Source organism: Mollisia scopiformis, assembly GCF_001500285.1.
Source record: "Mollisia scopiformis unplaced genomic scaffold LY89scaffold_35, whole genome shotgun sequence".
NCBI classification, from domain to species: Eukaryota; Fungi; Ascomycota; class Leotiomycetes; order Helotiales; family Mollisiaceae; genus Mollisia; species Mollisia scopiformis.
The window spans coordinates 148,862-168,733 of NW_017263615.1; the positions used below are offsets into that span (position 1 = coordinate 148,862).

Below are 19,872 nucleotides of genomic sequence, written 5' to 3' on the forward strand. Positions count from 1 at the left end.
TGTCCGCAACTGTAAGTATGAAATGCCGTGGGATTGATAGAACTGGGGGAAAAGCGCTTCTAAAAGTGGTATCTGATAGAGCAAGTGCGTCAATTCGGCCGATCGAGAGAATTATATGTACTCATATCTTGGACCTCGTAATGTACTGTATGAAACAATTGCTGGACGAACTGGACGAACTCGCTTGTTGAAAGACATTTTGTATGCTGCGAAATCAAGTCGAGAAGCTTGTCTCCCAGTTCATCAGCATCTCACCCCTCAGACTCGGCAACTTGTCTTCCACCGGCTTCACACCAGCTTTCTGCATCTCCAATGCCACTGCGTCGACATCTTTCCATACTCTCAAGATGTTTCCTCCAACAATTTTCGCAGCGTCTTCATCACTCACGCCCTTTTTCAGCAACGCAGCAACGAGGTCTGGATACTTGCTCACGTCCTCCAACCCTTCTGGTATACTCCCAATGCCGTCAAAATCACTGCCAAATCCAACATGATCGTATCCAATAAGGTCGCCAATATGCATGACATGGGTAACAACATGGTCTAAAGTATTGTTGGCAGGAAAGAAATCGGGAATCCCACTTGGGTTGGAAGTGTTCGCAACACAAGAAATGAAATCTGGGGCAAAGTTCACCATGACGACTCCGTTCTTCTCCTTGACTAGCTGGAGGATGTCATCTGGAACGTTCCGAGGATGAGGACAGATGGTGTATGCTGAGGAATGACTGAACATGATCGGAGCAGCGCTTCCTTTCCAGCCTTCTTTGCCAATGAGGACATCGCGCATCGTGTCTTGGCTAACGTGCGAGAGATCAACAATCATTCCCAGGCGGTTCATTTCGAAGATGAGGTCTTTGCCTGCATCCGAGACTCCGTTCCAGACGGGCTTGGATTTCTCGACGCCGTTGGGAGTCTCAACGAGAGCTGCATCGGCGTATTTGTTGTGGCAGTTGTGAGTTAAGGTTGCGTAGCGGACTCCGAGAGAATGGTAGTGGCGGAGGTTGGAAATGGAGTTGGCAATTTGATGAAGACCTTCAATAATGATTGGTGAGATGAATTGGCCTGACTTGAAGGCTTTCAATGCAGTGCTACTGTTGACTTGCGGTGAGAAAACTTTTGGATATGCTGCTTGGAGACGTGTAAGGGCGTCAATCTGCGCAAGCGTGAACGCAACACCTGGAAAGAGATTAGACTTGTGTGCAAGAAGACAAACATCAGAAGAGGTTGAGGATCATGAAAGGACATACTATCAAGATAGTTCGCATCCGAGAAATCCATTCCATCCTTGGGACATGGTGCCCAAGCACTCCAGAAAGCACCTCCATTCATCCCCTTCTTTAAGCGAGGGAGATCCACATGCATTGGCATACCACCTTCCTCAAATAGCTTCTTGAATTTGTCGGTATAAAGTTGATTGTCGAAATAAAATCGAATCAGAATAGCAAAATCATTGTGACCATCTACAAGACATGAGTAAAGATCTTCTGGCACATATGTGCACCGTACCTATCAACGGGGTGTCTGTCAATATCCGATGAACCCGCTGTTCAACCGTCTGCGGGCCTGGCTTATCTCCCCAGAAGCCATTGGGTAGAAATATGAAGACGATACTGAACAACAGAGCAATTCCAAAGATCATAGCCATCACATCATTGACGAGATGTCGCTTGGGGTCAAAATCGTCCTCGTCTTCGCCCTCATTTTCAGCGATATTGGCTTCTGTTTCAACGTCGTAGAAACTCTTCAAGCTTGTTGGTCTCGAGCCCATGACCTCAGGAGCCTGCTCATCTTTGGGCAACAGAGGATCCTGCTCTGTACTGAAGGTTGCATAGGACATGATGATTGAAGATATTGAAGATATGTACAGATAAATGAGGTGAAGGAAGAATTTCAAAGCATGTCGTCTGAAGATGGACTTTGATGCCCCGAGCCATTGATAAGCTTGCACGTGAGATTTAATGGTTATGTCATCGCCGCTAAACTATTTCCGGCTCTCGCTGAAGATCGTGGGGAATTCCTTGCAACAGTGAAAGCGAAAGGTCAATACCAACTTCATGCTTTGAATGCCTTCATCGTCTCCCCCTTTTCTGCGAATTTGCTGCAACCAGCTTTCTTCGTCATAGTAATTTGTCTGCGCGCTTGTCGCTATTCTCCCACGACCACTCCACGATCCTTCCTTCCTCCTCTTCTCCTTTCTGACAAGGTTCCCAGCTGAAGGAAGCAAGCTGAGCTCCTCCTGAATCAACCATCCACGAATTCACCAGTCATTCGTTCGCGCCCGCATCCGCAAAAAGTCTTCGCATAGTTGGACGTGTCTCACTCTCCCATCAACTGCTTACCGTTCTTCTTCAACATCGCCCCATCCAAGCTGCAGCTGCAGATCACAATTCTCCAATCATGCCAGGCTTCGCGGATTCTTTCTGGTCGACAGACTATGCTGGAGGTAAGAATAAGATCTGGAATGGAATCGCACATGCTGATGACAACCAGGGCTCGGTGTGCTCTTCGGCAAGTTACAGCAGGGTGTACAAGAAAATCAGCAGATGCTCACAATAGCTCGGATGCGCGCCGAGGCGGAAGACTCGTATGGCATGAAGTTGGGGGAGATAGGATCTGCTACTGATAGAATGAGCGGCGGCTTCTCTCGAGATGATGGAGCAAGTGTTAAGAAGGTTAGGGGATCGGCAGAGACGAAGATGTGCTTGCTGACACGGTGTGTAGGCCTATGACGGAGTACGAACGGAGATGGAAGAGGCAGCGAAGAACCATCGGAAAATCGCCCAAAGCATTCGAGACCTTGTCGTAGCACCCTTCACAAGATGGTGTGATGCTCACGAATCTCGAGTCCAGAATTCACAAGACGACCTTCAAGCACGCATAAAACTGCACGACAAACAAGCAGAGACAGTCAGGAAGCTTCGAAGCCATTACTTCACAAAGTGCAGATTGGTGGAGGACATTGAAGAGGAGAACAAACTTGCCTTCCAAGACCCAGAGACAAGCCCAAAGCCGAAGGTTCCAGAGATCAAGATCTCAGACAACCGCGAAGAGGAAGAGGAGCCTTTCGAGATTGGAGATGAGGTCTACCAACCAGAACAAGTCAAGAAGATCCTATCACACCTCTTGAATACCATTAGATTGGGCGAGACGAAGGTACCTATCCTCGGCACATACCAAAATACAACGAGCGGAGCAGAAATTGTCGAGTATTTCCAGAAGTTCATGGGTGCAACGAGCGTCAGTCATGCCGAACGCATTGGGCAAGATTTGATTGGAAATGGGCTCTTGCGACTTATTGGCAATGTGGGGAATATCTTCGCAAATAGCTCGAAGATGTTCTACCAGTGGAAACCCAAGGCTTTTCAACTAAGTGGTGTTCCAGAAAAGAAAGTTCCTATGAATCGAACATTCTCAATTGCTTCGAACTCCGACTCTATCGATTCGCCTGTGGTCGGCACCGTCACCGAGTACTTGGCTGGATGGAATCCTCTCAACACACAGCATCCCAACGAGACACCTGGCGATCGTCTTCGAAGAGAGGCTGCCGAGGCCGACGAGAGGTACAAGGCAAGCGTTCGAAAACTCGATTTGCTCCGCTGTCAACTTGAAGAAGCCATCATCGAACATCTTAGATACCTTCAGAGATGTGAGCTGGACAGACTAAAGGCGATTAAGACCATCATCTTGGACTTTTCTGGCACGATCAGCAACGTCATTCCCAGCTTGCAATCGACTGTTGACAATATGATGCTGTTCCAGGAGACCGTTCAGCCAGATGGAGATCTTCGATATCTCTTGGAGAATTATCGCACAGGTGGATTTGCCCCTAAAGTTGTGGTTTACGAGAATTATTACAACTCAGCTGATGAGCAAACCTTTGGAGTTGATTTGGAAGCACGAGCACGAGCCGACCGGAAGCGGGTCCCCGCAATCATCACCTCCATCTTGACGTTCTTAGATCACAGATATCCGGATCTTGAGGGCGATGAAGCTAGGCGAAGTGTATGGCTTGTCGAAGTCCCACTACACCAGACTCACAGGATACGAGCTGCTCTCAATACTGGTAAAGGATTCGGTATTGAAGCTTTGGAGCCTTATGAAATTCCCATCATTGCGAGCGTGCTCAAATTGTACTTGCTAGAACTGCCAGGTGAGTTTAAAATCCTCAAGCAAGAATCACAAGAACCATGCTGACATGTCCAGACTCTCTGGTCTCATCTCATGTTTACGAAATTATGAAAACGATATATTCTACTCCCGCGTCTGAATCTACCGACTCAGCGCGTATTTCAGTTCTTCAGAACACACTCAGCCAACTACGACTTTCAAACATAGCAACACTTGATGCACTCATGACCCATTTCACCAGACTCATTGAACTTACATCAGCTGATGAGACTTACATCTCGGCTCTTGCAACAAGCCTTGCTTCGTGCATCTTGAGACCAAGGACCGAGACATCTATGACCATGGAGGAGAAATACTCGTATCGCCTGATCCGAGATTTGTTCGCCCACAAAGATGCAATTTTCTCCGAGCTCAAGCGTGCATCCTCACTGTCTCACAGCATCAGTGTCGACACTCGCCCCCGCGCTATCAGCACCGATGAAAGTAATCGCAAGGCAAATATGGAGGCTCGTGCTCGTGCCATCATCTCTGCAGGATCTCGCAGCCGAGCCACTAGTCCAGCTCCTTCACCTCGAGGTCATCGTAGGGATCGTAGCTCAGGCGGTCCAGAGACAAGGTTTCCCATCCAGACTTCTCCCACCCACACTACAGACACGGCTAGGACACCAAGACCCACTCCAGGTATGAGGCAAAGTCTTGAGGTCCCGAATGAATCTGCTCCAGTAGTAGCTGCAGAGCCAACAAATGGTACTCCATTGCAATCCATCACTAATGGGGTTGCAGACGCTCCAGCAGCCAGTGCGACCTACATGCCTGGAGGAAGTGACGGTTTGGACGATATTGGCGTGGAGAAGCGAAACAGCCTGGGCAGATCTGCACCAGCTCCAAGTGCCAGATATGGTCGACGTCCTGTTGGAGCTGGCATGAATAGAATGAGCACAGATCACAGCAGTCGAAATAGTGTTGCGAGTCTGGGCGGTAATGAGTCTTCTGATAGTCCTGTCGGTGGACGAGTTGGTGTGAGCTTGACGGATAAGCCGATGGATGATTAATGGAGTTTCAGAGGTGGTTAAAATGGGGTGGGTTGAGAGGTGGGATTGGCAACTGGATGGAAGGAAGAATGTGTATCTATGTGTGTATGATAGAGGTATGAGGTCTCTGAAATGTTGAGATAATGAACAAATGCGATGGTTGATACCCTTGCTTTTTAGCACTCTCTTGCTGCTCTATCTGTGAGCTCTATATCCCACAATACAAGTCTCTTCTGTATGCGCGCATACCTTGAATCTTATATCGCAATGCAGCAACTACCGGTCAAGCGCATCTTCGGGCGCACAATTCCCCAAGGCTGCGGCACGGCAGGCTACTTTGACCAATCGATACCAATCTTTGTCCGACAACAGACATCAATAAATCGCTTATTCGTGAGATCGATTATTCTGGCCATTCAAAATGTCTCTTCTCAGCCACTGCTCAGCTCAACCTCAGCTCTGGCTTGAAATCTCTAAACACCCAATGAAACAGGGCGACTTTAAGTATCAGAGCAAGGTTCAACGTGCATTCATGAGGCTGCCATTGAAGGCCTAGCTGGAGATGTTCAACAGATGATTATTCAGCCATGGAAGTCGTCCACAATACGCCAGATAACGAAGGACTTCAAGTCACCGAGTTCCATCCTCACAACGAAGGTCGACTAGCCCTACCTAGAACTTCTCAAGAGCAAGATGTGCGACCCAGTCCAGTTCCAAGTCCGAGTCCATATCCGCCTAGCTATACCGGGCCACTATCCCCAGGACTTCCCGAGAAACCGGATACTCAGCCTCTTCCTGAAATTGCACCCGGTGCTTCTTTTCACCGCCGGAAGTTTGACATCAGTCAGAGACTGTTTTGGTTGATCATTATAGTGATTGTTCTGGTCCTCGGTGGTATCATTGGAGGGGCAATTGGCGGGGTCATGGCGTCGAAGAACAAGGGGTAGGAGCTGCCCTACCGTTGCTCGAACTTGTACTGACCAAATTCAGCTCCAAGATCCCAGTTAGTCTAGGTCCGAATACTCAGACGAGTAGTATAGGAATTGCAGCGAGTAGCGCAACCCCGACCAGCGGCTCGACACCAACAACTACCGCTACGAACACCATTTCTGTGACAATGCCTACCCTATCCGTCCAAAACCCTACCTACCACGAAAAGCGTCTGCACAGGGAGAGTGTGTCCACGTCTTCTCTCTGCAATATCACTAGCTTCCTCTCAATACAGCGTCTTTGGCGTAGGCCTCGACTCAGCACTCTGGACATACTCCACCAATGTGACCAGCTGGACATCGATGGGAGAAGGCATAACTAGCTCACCTGCTGTTTCAGTAGGATGCACTGCACCCATGGAAGCGTTCGTCGTTGGTACCGATCGTGGACTCTAGCACCAAATCTGGAACGGAAATAGCTGGTCATCTTGGACTTCTCTCGGAGACGGTCTTCTCAGTCCTCCAGCAGTTACGGCCCGAGGCCCTGGTCTTATGAAGATCTACGTTGTGGGTACTGATAGTGCGCTTTATGTGATGTGGTGTACATCTGGAACTTGGTCCACATGGTGGGGGCTGGGTGGTGTCTTGAAGAGTCCAGTTGCTGTAGTATCCTGGACTTCCAGTCGCAATGATGTTTTCGGGATTGGGACTGATAACGCGATGTGGCATATATCTTGGGATGCAAATGCCAATCCGGAATGGTCTAATTGGGAATCACTAGGCGGCGTTTTCATCAGTGAGCCAATGGTGGTAACTAGGGGCTCGCAAGAATTGGATGTTTTTGGTGTTGGATCTGACGGTGGAGCCTGGTATCGGTATTATGGCAACGGGTCTTGGAGCGAGAATTGGGTGTCTCTAGGAGGGATTTTCGTAAGCTCTATCGTTGCTGTCGTCTCTGGTACTGATCAGGTCGATATCTTCGGACTGGGCTTAGATGCAGGTATCTACACGAAACAACTTTCCGGGTCGACGTGGAGCTCGTCTTGGACTGCATTGGGTGGGATCTCAAATTCTGCTCCAGAAGTTATTACAACTGGGGACAATAGTATCGCTGTTTTTGTTTTGGGCTTGGATACCACTGTATGGACGATCTCAAGGAACTCTGGCGTTTGGACGACTTGGGTGTCTCTGGGAGGACTGTTCGAGTTAGCTTGAGACCAGGTAGTTTTACCAGGAGTATTATCTGATATCGAAATGAAGGGGACCTGTATAAGTGCCACAAATCAGTTGAAACCATCCGCCAAATTGGCGTCTTTTTTGATTGATCCACAAGGAAGACTCTGATGTCGTCCGCCACCACTCACCCGTGACCTCGCACTTTCCACATTCCCCACTCCACCTTGTCCCCCCAATCGTAAGCTTGTAACGGATTCCTGACTCTAACCTTTTGCACATTCCGTTCTTGGACCGGGTCATTAGATTTGGTGTAACAGTGAGAATGGCCATCTCTGGAAGGAAAGAATCGATTATATGGAGTTTGAGAAATCGAGATCTTACATTTCTTTCTTTAGCTTGTTCCAAAAGACATGAAAATCCACTACCGACATTTATGCACACTTTCACGCTTGCGAGCCATATCGGTTCTCCCTCGTAGCTCTTCGTGCGACTACCCGTAAATTCAACACTCTCGGGCAAAGATGCTGCTAAAGAAGAATGCTGAAGAATCGGCTGACACTAAGAGAGATTAAGACAGTGTGCGGCAACACTAATCGAGCTGGGTCGTGCACCAAAAGCCAAATTGTGCTATGAGCCTTGCTGATCCACACAATAGCTCGTGAACTGACAAGAAACTGACACACTTTTCATGTGTGCACGGTCAGGGAGCATCCCTCCGATTACCGAGTTGACAGCAGTGACCAAATCGGATGACCTATAGTCACTGATCAGAGCCGTGCACATTCTGGAAGCACTCCGTTTCGTTGACTTGGACTCAGTTCACAAACTCAAATTTGAGTTCCAAGCAATATTGGCTAGAGGATTCGTCCAACCACAAGACAAGGCAGAGAGAAGCCCCGGTTTCCCACGTCCTCTCCACCACAACTTGCGTCCAGAACGCGGGGCATCGGCGAGCCATCCCGGGATCAGATCGTGAATCCGTGGCGCGGCGAACGGACGGGAATACAGATCCTTATGGGCTGGATCCGATGTACGCCTTTTCAAAAGGTTTGGGATTTTGAGTTGCCGGGAAAGTGCTGGAATCCTCATATCTTCTTTTATTACTCAATTTTTAGCTCTGGTAAATACTCCCTTTTGGTTCGACGATGTTGAGGGTCGATTCAGAAATGTGCGAGTAGTGCTAACAAGGCTGGTTGATAGTGTATTCGGGTGCAATGGATATGGTTCTCTCGATACTGCCGTGGCCGACTGTTTGGACTTTGCATATGGAGATGAAAAGAAAGATTGGTGTGGCTATTGCTATGAGCATGGGAGTGCTGTAAGTTCTTGTGATCCTGCTTTAACGTCGTAGCAGCATTAATAGACCATCTTCCAAAACAGTGCGGGCATAGTGGCCATGGTCAAAGCAGCTATTTTCTTGCCTGCTATAACCAGTGAAGATTTCAGTTGTAAGTCAATGGGGGCCTTTTCCCTGCTTGGTATACTTCATAGCTTTTCAGTTTGCTAACTTTGATCTTAATAGACGCCATCGTCAACTTTATCTTGTGGAGCTTCGCAGAACCAGCTATTTCTATTGTCGCCGCATCTCTTCCTATGCTTCGAGTTCTTTTGAGCGAAGTCTCGTCCGCCGCGTACACCAAATATCCGAATGACGGTGAAAGTCGAAACCATACAATAGAACGACAGAACAACCAGAAGGGCTCGAAGAGCGTGCACACGGTTGCTATCACATGCAAAGGGCAGGGTGACACTGGAAGAGTAACCGATGAGGGCAGTGACAAAAGTATCTTGGAAAGAGACATAGAAGGTGGAAGCGGGTTAGATGTGGATATTCAGAAAGGAGCTATTGTGATGAGGACAGAAACAAGAGTAGACTTTGCGCGCGGGAGAATCGCCAACAAGGAAGAAAAACAGTTTGAGATGCGGGTTATGTAATATATAACGTCTGTCCCTGCGTCCCGAGACGCACGGTGTCACGAGACGAATTTTTAGTTTTGGAACTATAACTTTTTTTTTGGCAAGTCTACGAATTGGTTGTTTATATGTCGCTTTCTTTAACTATTTCTCCCTAAGAAGACCACTTAGTATTAAGAAAAAGACTGTGGTTAATCATGTCGTCGATTGTTTTAGTAACTCTACTAATCGCTGCTTCCGCTTTACTCCCTTGTTTAATCGCGACGGTTAAAGTTTTTCCAAAATTCGGAGCATTTGAGAAATAGTCTTATTACGAAACAATATAGCTCCAAATTTTAAAGACATTTAGAGAGGAAAAGAATGCATTCCGGGAGTTCCTGCGGTGCGAGGAGAGAGCCGCACGTTTTAGTGATTAGTAATACAAATTAGCCTAGCGAAATATATACTAAGTGCACGCCCATGTTTACCTAGTTCCATTCTCAGTTACTATCACGTGCTTGACGCTTTATAGTCACATGTGCGTCCTCTATATTAAGTTAAATTAAACTCTTTGTTTACACCTGCCATGGCAAAATCACGAGATAATCTGCAAGCTTACGACAGTGGGGCTGTGCTCGATTCCGGACCAGAAGTAAAAGGAGAAATTTGGTTCATTAATAGGTGAATAGCCGAGTCGGGAGAAAAAAGCCCTTATTGCTTGCTTATTTAGTATTTAGCCGCCTTCTCAAATTGCGGAGTTTTTGCTTTAGAGAACTCGACTTTGTAGCTTTAGGCTTCGTAAAATCATTCTGGCTTACTTTCGACTCCGCAGACATAACTTGCAATGCTCGAAGCCGATCTTCAAGTTCCCTACACCAGTTCGAAGAGGGTCCTTGGACGGCTGTATATCCAGACAATGCTCGATTGTACATTGCTTTTGCCAGGTCTTTTTGGTCGGTTTGCGAGAAGAGGTCACCAAAAGCGAACATGGTGTTCAACGCTGGTAAATAAAACGAGACAAGTTCAAGGCCAAGAGCGTTCTCATAGCCTTCTAGCGCTCGAAGATACATCGCCTCTGCCTCTGCCAGCTTGCCTTGGTTAGAGTAGAGTTTGCCTAGGTTGTTGACCGTTAAGAGTGTTGATGTGTGGTCCAGTCCAAGTGCCTTCTCCTTGCCTTCTAGCGCTCGAAGATACATCGCCTCTGCCTCTGCCAGCTTGCCTTGGTCAGAGTAAAGATCACCTAGATTGTGAAAACCCCAATATAGTCCGTCTACATCTACCTTGGCGTCTGCTATAAATAAGGCCTGTCGTGTTGCGTGTTGAAGGAGCCGCTGCTGTAGAAGCCACCAGTGCTTCTCATTTGTATTAGGAACCTCCGAGGCCACACAGGTCAAGGCCAGACGTGCAAGGCTCTTGTTCCACTCCTTGTTAAGCACAAACACTATCCATGAATGGACACAACTATGCACACTATACCCTCTAGCCCCAACCTGCTGCTGAGAAGACCTGTCTGGTTCAACCAATCCGAAGCTACATAGTAGAGTAACGGCCGCATTGAAGTTTAGTTCGTCCTCTATGAGCTCCTGTATCCATTTGTTGTCTATAGAGTTGGCATGCCGAAGAAGGTCAAACCACAGGTCCTATCGATCAAAATATGCCCATAGCTTAAGTAGTCTTGCTGATGCTGGATTCTGCTGTTGGATCCGATCTAAAGTGATCTGCCATGTCGTGTGTAGGGTACGATCTTCATAGGAATTCAATAGGGGACTTGTCGTCTGCAGCTTCAGCCACGATGTCTTATAGAGTTGTAGATACTCCGACAAAGTTATCGACACGTGCTCCAGGTATGCACCTGCCGTGGAGAGAGCAAGAGGCAGGCCGTCTAGTTCCTTAGCAAGCTCTGCAGCGCCAGGGTCTATCTTGTTAGTGTTATCTGAGAATTTATGGAGCAAATGACTGACCTTCTGCAATATCCTTCCGTTTTGACATGTTTGATAAGATCTCAAGACTCTCTTTAATATCTAGCAACTTCTGTATATGGACGCGAGAACCTTGGCTAACTCCCGAAGATCGCGTCGTGATAATAATTAAGCCTTAGTTAGACTGGGGGAGGAATTAACGTATATCAACTGCCAAGCGGTCGAGGTTCCTAAGTGTCTTTGGGTTGTCATAATTGTCATAGATCATCAGCTAGTATAAGTTCTTTAGTAGATCAAGCTAGCCCTTGACCTTGTCTACCGTTTGATCGAGGTCGTCCAAGTCTACGCCGCAAACTAGTCGAAGGATGATACTTTAACACCTGCTGAGCGATTCCTCGAAAGCTCAGCTTGAGAGAATCCTGATCATTCGCATTTAACTATAATATTGCCGTGTATTTCTCCTCGTGTCGCCTAATGTATTGAACTGCTTTATGGCGATAGAAACCGAACCTGCGTTGTCCTATATGGTCTCGGTGGTGCATCTTCGACAGCTCCTTCTCTCTGGCAACAAACTGTGCGGCTTCGGGAAATAATAGTAGGTTACGCCTTACGGCAAATTGTTCGAAATCGACGCCTGTGCCGGTTAGTCTCACTGCTTCAGGCAGCAACAGCGAAATAAGCAACTTACCCTTATTCAACTTGTGAATCTCTTCCTCTAGCCGCTTGAATGCCTTACCTCTTCCCTCTCCGTAGTTAAGCACCATAGAAACATCGAAGATCCCGATTAGACAATACACTCCATCCTCTTCGACCGAAGTATTGCGGTGCTCTGCCCAACATTTCCGCTCTCTGATACTAAATTCCAACAATGGATTGCCTCGAAGAGCATTATTCGCGATCCCAGTGATCTCATATATCATGGACTCAAGGGACAGTTTGCTCCCAAGCCGCTTACGCTCCAAGCCAAAAAAGTCCACTAGCCTTGGTGCGAGAAGCTCCTGTAGCGTCCAGCCTCGAGTGAACCATCGACTCTTCCTAAAGTCCTCCTCCCATGCCCTCTGGTCATCCGCTCTAGAGTTGGGTTTTAAGACATCCGAAAGGTAGACATAGCAGCGCGCAGCATTCTGATACCACCGAAACATCGAATTAATCGCTGTTCCAAGCTCAACCGCATTCTTCTTATCGATGTAGCAAGTATCCACCCAGAAGTATTCAAGCCCATCCTCTTTAGCCTGCTCCGCGCAGAACTGTATCTTCCTCCACCCAGCCTTGTTCACAGTCTTACTCTTGTCCTTGCCCTTCTTTAATTCTTGATAGGTGACCTCCTCTTCGTCCCAGGTATGAGAGAGTATTGCGTAGGCAGGTACTTCGCCGCTGGTTGGCTCGCGAAAGACGATCTCGCCGTCGAGTTTGCGCTGAAGGAAGCGTAGAAAAGCCATAGCCGCGGGTCGGTGCGTTCTTATGGCAAGCGCGACTCGTATTGCTCGTTTGGCATATTACAAGCACTGCGATTCAAGGTCAACGGATGTGAAGTAGCCGTTATAGGACTAATGGTGAGAAGGATATGCCGTCGTGGTCGTACACGCCGCCCACGAGGCTGCGTCGTGGCGCAATCTGGCCAGCCACTTGCATGGCCAAGGTAGACAGAACGCATAGGATGCTTCATTTTATCGCAAATCTTATACACCCTAGACAAACTCTCGGGCAAGTTGTCTGTTACTGTTGATATGCCAGAGGTCATTTCGGATTTTATATGGCTTCTCCAAAGTTAAAGGAACAGTAAGACAACGAAGGTGGATTGGATAAGTCAAAGGGGCACGGGGATGGTGTCGGGAAGTGGAATTTTCCGGCCGATAAGATTGTTGCATAGCCACAAACGTCATAGCCACAAGTTTAGTAGCCACAGTTGTTATTACAATTTAACCGAGATTACTATAGTCACACCGCCACTGACTAGGATCCTTGATCGCTTAATTGGAGGAGGTATCATTTTTTGCGGCGACGTCGTATAACAGGCCACGTCCCAGCCGCCACAAGAGTGGAAATAGCAGTTTAGCATTATAACAGAACCTGGATATCCATATTCAATCGATCTATGGGTTTAAAAGGTGATAAAAGCTTAACAATGTTGTCGTACATCAAAGGGTCTTATTTTAGTGTAAAAGGAGGCTCTCCATAGATTCAAGGGACGGCGACGAGGCGAAAATAATTTTCGGAATTGATGAGTTAGGAGTGTTTGGGGGAGGTAAACAATTCAACTGAACTAAAAATGGATAGAATTTTTAGAGCGTTCATAGATTTTATGTCGCTTGAACTCGAAGTACCTACGATTTGTCTCGTTACAGGGGGCGTCTCGGTACGCAGGGATAGACATTATGCTGTATTTTTCTAGTGCTGAAGCAACGATCACGTCGAGCTCGACCCTTCTGTCATCGTAATGTAAAGCTGAATAATTCCACACATCACCACAAGAAAGGATAGATTAAAGCGTCCTGTAAAGGAGTATCCGTGAATCGCTTGATTATTCAACGGTGGGGTGACCCAAAGAGTACCCCAGTATGGCGCTGAAATTATGGATACTTCGGCTTTGGTACACCAATGACGATGAAAGTGTCTTGCACTTCCCTCTCCGCCCTCCACATAGTTGGAGCTTAATCTATCAAAGTTGAGATGTAGGGGTCACACAATAGAATTAACTAATCTTGTCGGTATCAATAGTGGTCGAATGATGGAACTGAAAGTCAATACTCGAAGCCTTACATACTCTATACTCTTATTGCTGCTCCAAAGGCATAGCGGTGGGGTGATACCTTTGTTCTTTGATCCATTTATCGAGCCCGAATCCTATATCAACAAAGCAACGCGGCTAATTGGGAGTATTCTGTGCATATCAGGCCTCTTTGAAAAGTAGATTGCAGTGGCTGCATATGGATGTGAACAAAAGCAGCAAGCTAGTCGTCTTTGTATGTATTACCCGAGAAGGTCCTGCAAAGGTCCACACTTGCAATTCTCTTTACGCCTTTGACGACCTCGTGAAAGTTGACTGGACAAAGAACACGACCATTAAATAGATCACTGAGATGTTTGCAGCTACGCAACTGAACTATTTCCAGATCCCGACTAAAAAACTTACAGATCGATGGCAACCGTACTAGAGACCCGAGCAGAGAAGTTTGGAGCGCGAAGCTTTCAAATAGAGTCCGACTTGCATCTCGAAGGTGGCCCTAACAGATTCGACCCCTATGAATTCTACACGTTCCCCCACATAGGTCGTTTTCTTCTTCTGCCTGGCGACATCGGCAGTCTCAAGGCGACCCATGCTACTAGATATAAGACTTTCACAGACAGAATGAGGAAAGAGTACGACCACGTCTTTCTCATTGCCGGAAATGCGGAATGGAAGAATGGAAACGTCTCCATGTCGGATACGCTTTCGACATTCAAAAAATTGCCTTTTGATGACATCGGCGAGACTCCGACGCCGGGACGTCTCACAGTCCTCGAGAATGAAACCTATGATATGGAAACTGAATACGGGCTCAACATCACTATACTAGGATGTACGATGTGGAGCAAGATCCGAGCCGATGCGCCCCGCGGTGCTGGGGATGGCGCTTCAATCAACGGCAACAGCCAAGCAGCCCACAATGCTCGCTATGAAGAGTCGATCGCTTGGATAAGGAGAACCGTACTTGAAGTTCGCCACAATAAGCCGAATCACACCATAATAGTCATGACGCATCATGCTCCCACTATTAGAGGATCCGGTCAAAAACGAAGGGAGCTCTCTCCCACGGACAACACAGCCACCAGTTTGTTCAGTGCGTATCAGACAGATATCCTCGGGGGCGAGAGTGTAGAAGGATTACGGGCAAACGATATATGGACTTTTGGACATACGCACTTCTCTTGCGACTTTGAGATAGACGACGTTAGAGTGGTTGCAAATCAGCGTGGAGGCGCCAAAAACGACGGAGCAAAGATGCGTAAGCACACTGAATATAATACGGGAGGCAAAGTGATCACTGTTGAGACACTCTGATATGTAACATCAATTGGACATTTAACTCGTTACGTTGGAAGACATGCGTTTACACTTTGTGAGACCTTTGGATTCTGTTGCTGGTGCTCTACAATTATCTCATGGATATGATCCAAGAACCAGATCGTGACCGCCATACTACTGCCAAGTTGACAGATGGCTTGGAGCATAATTTCAGGTATGTCCAACTCCAAATAGGATGCAATGACACAACTAAAAACATTGCATAGGGAGGAAGACCAATACAAGACGCCCGTGAAAAATGCCTAGTAACATAAATGAATCCATCCGAGAACTTCTGCAACCGGGGCTGCCTGTATGAACTGGAATCAATGTCTCCGTGCGGGCTATGGCCTCCACTTCGGTCGACAGACATTCGTCCGTGCTCAGAATGATTCTGTAAATAATGCTGTAAAAAGCCGTTCTGTGGTTGCGCATCAAGAAGTGAGGGTGTCGAGACGACATGCAACATTGTGCTCATCAAGACCAAATATTGAATCATTCTCTGCCCATTCCTCATACGGTCCACGTGGAAGGTGTTCACGGCCCATCCCAAACACCAAACACCCATCCATCCGCCAAGACCGGAATCTTGGAAACCAAGAGATCATATGCCCGCATATAAATTACCCCACGAAAATATGCAGCCACTGAGCAAGCATTCTCCAGATTACCTGTCTTGGCAGTTAAATATCGCGGGGAATTATATCCTCACAATGCCTCTTCGGGATCAGTCGCTCGCATGAACAGTTATTGTTCATATCGGGATAATTGATTTTGTTGGCTAAACGCATCGGATATTGAGAGACGTCAAAGTTACTTCCGTGCGGGCTATAAACACGGCAGGGAATAAAACATGTATTACTTGGCCTTCTCCCTTCCATGTAGCAGTCTTCTCGCTGTGTCTGTATGACTTGGTCAAGATGAAGTTCTCCATTGTTTGCTCTGCTCTGGTCGCCGTCGCCAACGCGCACTACACGTTCCCAGCTCTCATCGCGAATGGCGCTACGACCACGGAATGGGAATACGTGCGTCAATGGACGGGCTTCCAGTCCAATGGACCTGTGACTGATGTTTCCTCTCTGAACATTCGATGCAATGTTGGTGCTTCAACGAAGCAAGCGCCAGGGATAATGACTGTTGCTGCTGGATCAACTGTTGGGTTCACTGCAAAGGCCGACATCTCACACCCAGGACCAATGCTTTGGTACATGGCGAAAGTTCCAGAGGGAAAGACTGCTGCGACCTGGGATGGAAGCGGAGACGTCTGGTTCAAGATCTACCAGGATGGACCCAACTTTAGGCGCAAGAGGGGTTTGACATAGCCGAGTCAAGGTAATTTCATTGCATGCACGATGAGGATCTTGTGCTGATTATCTCCGGGTGCAACTTCGCAGTCCGTGAAGATCCCAGCTTCGCTTCCCGCTGGTGATTATCTGATCCGTGTCGAGCATATCGCGCTGCACTCAGCCCAAGCATCCGGTGGTGCCCAATTTTATCTCTCTTGTGGACAACTAACCGTCACTGGTGGTGGATCAGGAACGCCAATTCCATTTGTTGCCTTTCCGGGAGCATACAAAGCTTCGGATCCCGGAATTATGATCAATATCTATTATCCCGTGGTAAGTGGATCGAAATGATGTGGAAAAGAGTATACTAACTTCATGCTAGCCAACGAGCTACACACCACCCGGCCCAGCTGTGTGGACTGGTTGAGAAAGGGGCTACGTTCCCAGCAATGAGGACGGTTGTTGAGTAGGAGACGTGGAGACAAGGGATGCGGACAGTGTGAGGATGAGGTTTTGGAGTGGACTTGTGTAGGAGTGGATGTATACCATGTACTTTCATTCGGAGAGAGCAGACAGACATGAAGGATATTTACAAAGCAGTGATGAATGATCAAATCCATCCTGGAAAGACTCTCGACAGTATGAACCACAAAATGAGAGCGATGTTTAGAGTGGTAGACCGGTCGATTTCTCGTTCCGCGGGAATTATAGTATAATCTGGGTCTTGTCAGGCTTTGGAACCAAGCTAACCTCAAAATGATAGAAAATCCCGAGTTGACGAAAAGCTTTTGAGCTGACCTTCTTTTTCTTCCATCTGCTCTCCGTTCGCTAGCTTCATCAAATAGTCCCATGACTCGTAAGCCTTTGGTTGCTTGGTCTTGAACTCCGAGGAGTCAACCTCAGTGATGAAACATCCATTCTTGGTATTGATGTAAAAGCCCTTTGGACCAATGTGGAAATTATGGCCATCACGCTTAATTGCTTGAAGGGTATCGAAGTCGACGAGCTGGCACTCCGATTTGGTCCTCTCGTTGAGACCGAAGTCCCAAGCCGCTACGCAGCATGTGCTGGCCATCAACAACCATAAAGCGAGGCCATTGACAATTCTCATTTTCTGTGAAGGAGATCTCAGCAACTTAATTGCGACGTCAAATGGTTGTGGGTTGAAATGACCGTTCGGTCAGACTCGCAGATACACACAGCAGTGCGGGGTTGAGCAGGCGCGGCACAGTCGGGACTCTGTCCTTTTATCATAAGAAACTCAACAATATTGACAGCTATCCCGAGAATATCATCAGAGCTCGGGAGGTCAGCTCCTTCTCTGTAGAATACAAGTACATCGTAGCTCCCAGGGCAAATTCCTTTCGTGAAGCCAGTCACGTGACTGCAAGACATCTTCGTCTTGAAGCATAATGAACCGCATAACCTTATGCAGATACAAAGTAGTCAATAGAATGGTTTCAAGGGACTCTTTGGTCAAAGAAGACTTGTAGCTTCGACATAGACTTTGTCCTAGTCATTTAGCACCAGCGAGAAGATGAAGCTTGAATCAAAGACTGCATGATAAGACGTATCTGTTGATGTCCGCAGGAGAGCAAGGATTAAAAAGGATGCTGAGAAGTTCCTCTTACTCCTAAAACATCGAAGCTGTATGTTGCCAGTGTTGAGAAAGGACGAAGTGAAGACAAAATTGCACTAAAATTCCTTAGCGCAAGGCTGAAAAATACGCTTGTCAACCTTTCAAAAAAATTCTTGCAAAATACAAACCCCACGTCAACTTCCGTTCACGACGACTTCGACCCTAAGATTCACAGCGACAATGGATACTGATATGGCAGACTCTGGCGCCCAGTCGAGTCGGTACGGACCAGTCCAGGTTCACTTCATTACGAATTCGCCGGACATCGAGCTTCCAGAGGGAAAGAGACAGCTTCTTGTCCCCACAAGTAAGTCAATGAGCAGAGCAGAGGTTTGAATAAATGCCGATAATTGCCCACTAGATGTTCGACGATATGGCCTTTCTCAAATCCTCAATTCCGAGTCCATGCTGGACACACCGGCTCCAATTCCATTCGACTTCCTGATCAATGGGACCTTCTTGCGAACTACCCTCGAAGAATACCTTACCACGAACGGATTGTCCTCGGAAACGACCTTGAATCTACAATATGTGCGAAGTTTGATACCCCCCCTGTTTGAAGCAAGCTTTGAACACGACGACTGGGTCAGCTGTGTCGATATTCTCTCCGGCAGCTCCAGAGCCGGAACTTGGGATGGCAATGAAGTAGCTGCAGGACAAGAGCGCATACTCTCCGGATCCTATGATGGATTATTACGCGTGTGGAATAAGTCGGGTCAGACAATTGCGACATCAACAGCATCCAGCGCTGGAGGACATACAGTAAGCATAAAATCTGCCAAATTCATCTCTCCGACACAAATTGCCTCCTCCAGCCTCGATCGCACGATTAGGGTATGGAAGTACAACGAAGCGGAAGATCATTTCTCGGGCGACCTGAAACCTGTGCTGGAGTTATACGGTCATAAAGGTGGCATTGAATCTATTGATGTACATGGCCCTTCAAATCGCATTCTCTCTGCCTCGACGGATGGCTCAATTGGGCTCTGGACTACTTTGAAGAATTCAGCGCCCGCTGCAGATTCAACTTTTTTGACGTCGGGTCCTACTGCAAAACGAAGGAAGCTCACGACATCTACGTCTACTCCTCAGCGAGGTCCATTGTCAATGCTCTCATCTCATACAGCCCCTGTGACCGCCGCAATCTTCAATCCTCTCGACTCGACTGTTGCCTACTCTGCTTCGCAAGACCATACCATCCGTACCTTTGACCTCACCACGTCAACACTAGTCGATACCAGAACGACATCACATCCTCTTCTGTCGCTCACAGCTTTGCCAGGAATAAGTACCCAATTGTTAGCAGCAGGAACCAGTGCTCGACATATTACACTTCTGGACTCAAGAATATCTGCCCAATCTACACAAGTCATGACTTTAAGAGGTCACACAAACAAGATTGTCTCCATATGCCATGATCCAAAGAGCAATTATGGCCTCGTCAGTGGAAGTCATGATGGGACGTGCCGAGTCTGGGATCTGCGGAGCTCTAGAACAGGAACAAAAGACGAAGGGAATGGTTTAGTCGGAGAAGCTGTTTACGTGGTGGAGAGAGACTCTCAGAAGGGCGGAAAGAGACCTGTAGGCGGAGAGGGAATCAAGGTTTTCGGCGTTGCATGGGATAAGGATGTTGGCATTGTTAGTGGTGGAGAGGACAAAATGGTGCAAGTGAATAGAGGGCGAGGGGTGACAAGGCCAGATAATCCATGAGAGTCGATGAAATCGAGATTACTTGATACCCCATTTACCCCATTTCGGAATGCTGCTACACGATACGAGTAGCAGCAGCCTTGCATGCAATAATCTCAGGAGATCACATGTTCAAT

The 19,872-nt window shown here is 47.5% G+C and overlaps 10 protein-coding genes across 10 annotated transcripts; 6 read left to right on the top strand and 4 right to left on the bottom strand.

Annotated features, from left to right (window-relative positions):
• Positions 1-88: 88 nt before the first annotated feature.
• On the bottom strand, positions 89-1,921 carry LY89DRAFT_351910 (membrane dipeptidase-like protein). Its single transcript, XM_018206927.1, has 3 exons — positions 1,507-1,921; positions 1,248-1,460; positions 89-1,176 (listed from the first exon to the last, which is right to left on the bottom strand). The coding sequence occupies exons 1-3, from the start codon at positions 1,835-1,837 to the stop codon at positions 215-217; spliced, it is 1,506 nt and encodes a 501-aa protein (XP_018062084.1). The 5' UTR covers positions 1,838-1,921; the 3' UTR covers positions 89-214.
• Positions 1,922-2,030: 109 nt separating this feature from the next.
• Positions 2,031-5,339, top strand: LY89DRAFT_691468 (rho-GTPase-activating protein-like protein). Its single transcript, XM_018216333.1, has 4 exons — positions 2,031-2,443; positions 2,491-2,672; positions 2,722-4,150; positions 4,204-5,339. The coding sequence occupies exons 1-4, from the start codon at positions 2,398-2,400 to the stop codon at positions 5,178-5,180; spliced, it is 2,634 nt and encodes an 877-aa protein (XP_018062085.1). The 5' UTR covers positions 2,031-2,397; the 3' UTR covers positions 5,181-5,339.
• Positions 5,340-5,746: 407 nt separating this feature from the next.
• On the top strand, positions 5,747-7,303 carry LY89DRAFT_742502 (fucose-specific lectin; the record flags this gene model as incomplete). The annotated part of the gene is made up of 4 exons (XM_018220828.1): positions 5,747-6,102; positions 6,150-6,319; positions 6,369-6,487; positions 6,545-7,303. 4 exons carry the CDS (start codon positions 5,747-5,749, stop codon positions 7,301-7,303), a joined length of 1,404 nt encoding a protein of 467 aa, XP_018062086.1.
• A 956-nt stretch (positions 7,304-8,259) lies between these two features.
• LY89DRAFT_789423 (uncharacterized protein) lies at positions 8,260-9,199 on the top strand (the record flags this gene model as incomplete). Its single annotated transcript, XM_018223253.1, has 3 exons — positions 8,260-8,582; positions 8,645-8,712; positions 8,787-9,199. The coding sequence occupies exons 1-3, from the start codon at positions 8,479-8,481 to the stop codon at positions 9,197-9,199; spliced, it is 585 nt and encodes a 194-aa protein (XP_018062087.1). The 5' UTR covers positions 8,260-8,478.
• Positions 9,200-9,879: 680 nt separating this feature from the next.
• Positions 9,880-11,146, bottom strand: LY89DRAFT_742504 (uncharacterized protein; the record flags this gene model as incomplete). Its single annotated transcript, XM_018220829.1, has 3 exons — positions 9,880-10,757; positions 10,899-11,072; positions 11,119-11,146. The coding sequence occupies 3 exons, from the start codon at positions 11,144-11,146 to the stop codon at positions 9,880-9,882; spliced, it is 1,080 nt and encodes a 359-aa protein (XP_018062088.1).
• Positions 11,147-11,329: 183 nt separating this feature from the next.
• Positions 11,330-12,639, bottom strand: LY89DRAFT_352169 (HET-domain-containing protein). The gene is made up of 2 exons (XM_018206928.1): positions 11,765-12,639; positions 11,330-11,710 (listed from the first exon to the last, which is right to left on the bottom strand). Exons 1-2 carry the CDS (start codon positions 12,513-12,515, stop codon positions 11,514-11,516), a joined length of 948 nt encoding a protein of 315 aa, XP_018062089.1. The 5' UTR covers positions 12,516-12,639; the 3' UTR covers positions 11,330-11,513.
• Positions 12,640-14,215: 1,576 nt separating this feature from the next.
• On the top strand, positions 14,216-15,388 carry LY89DRAFT_725494 (uncharacterized protein; the record flags this gene model as incomplete). The annotated part of the gene is made up of 3 exons (XM_018218979.1): positions 14,216-15,062; positions 15,275-15,296; positions 15,349-15,388. 3 exons carry the CDS (start codon positions 14,216-14,218, stop codon positions 15,386-15,388), a joined length of 909 nt encoding a protein of 302 aa, XP_018062090.1.
• A 179-nt stretch (positions 15,389-15,567) lies between these two features.
• LY89DRAFT_711917 (fungal cellulose binding domain-containing protein) lies at positions 15,568-16,834 on the top strand (the record flags this gene model as incomplete). The annotated part of the gene is made up of 3 exons (XM_018217937.1): positions 15,568-16,432; positions 16,532-16,740; positions 16,790-16,834. The coding sequence occupies exons 1-3, from the start codon at positions 16,042-16,044 to the stop codon at positions 16,832-16,834; spliced, it is 645 nt and encodes a 214-aa protein (XP_018062091.1). The 5' UTR covers positions 15,568-16,041.
• A 183-nt stretch (positions 16,835-17,017) lies between these two features.
• On the bottom strand, positions 17,018-17,518 carry LY89DRAFT_742509 (uncharacterized protein; the record flags this gene model as incomplete). The annotated part of the gene is made up of 2 exons (XM_018220830.1): positions 17,018-17,124; positions 17,206-17,518. The coding sequence occupies 2 exons, from the start codon at positions 17,516-17,518 to the stop codon at positions 17,018-17,020; spliced, it is 420 nt and encodes a 139-aa protein (XP_018062092.1).
• A 720-nt stretch (positions 17,519-18,238) lies between these two features.
• Positions 18,239-19,756, top strand: LY89DRAFT_600808 (ribosome biogenesis protein YTM1; the record flags this gene model as incomplete). Its single annotated transcript, XM_018210168.1, has 2 exons — positions 18,239-18,353; positions 18,408-19,756. 2 exons carry the CDS (start codon positions 18,239-18,241, stop codon positions 19,754-19,756), a joined length of 1,464 nt encoding a protein of 487 aa, XP_018062093.1.
• Between the last annotated feature and the right edge of the window lie 116 nt (positions 19,757-19,872).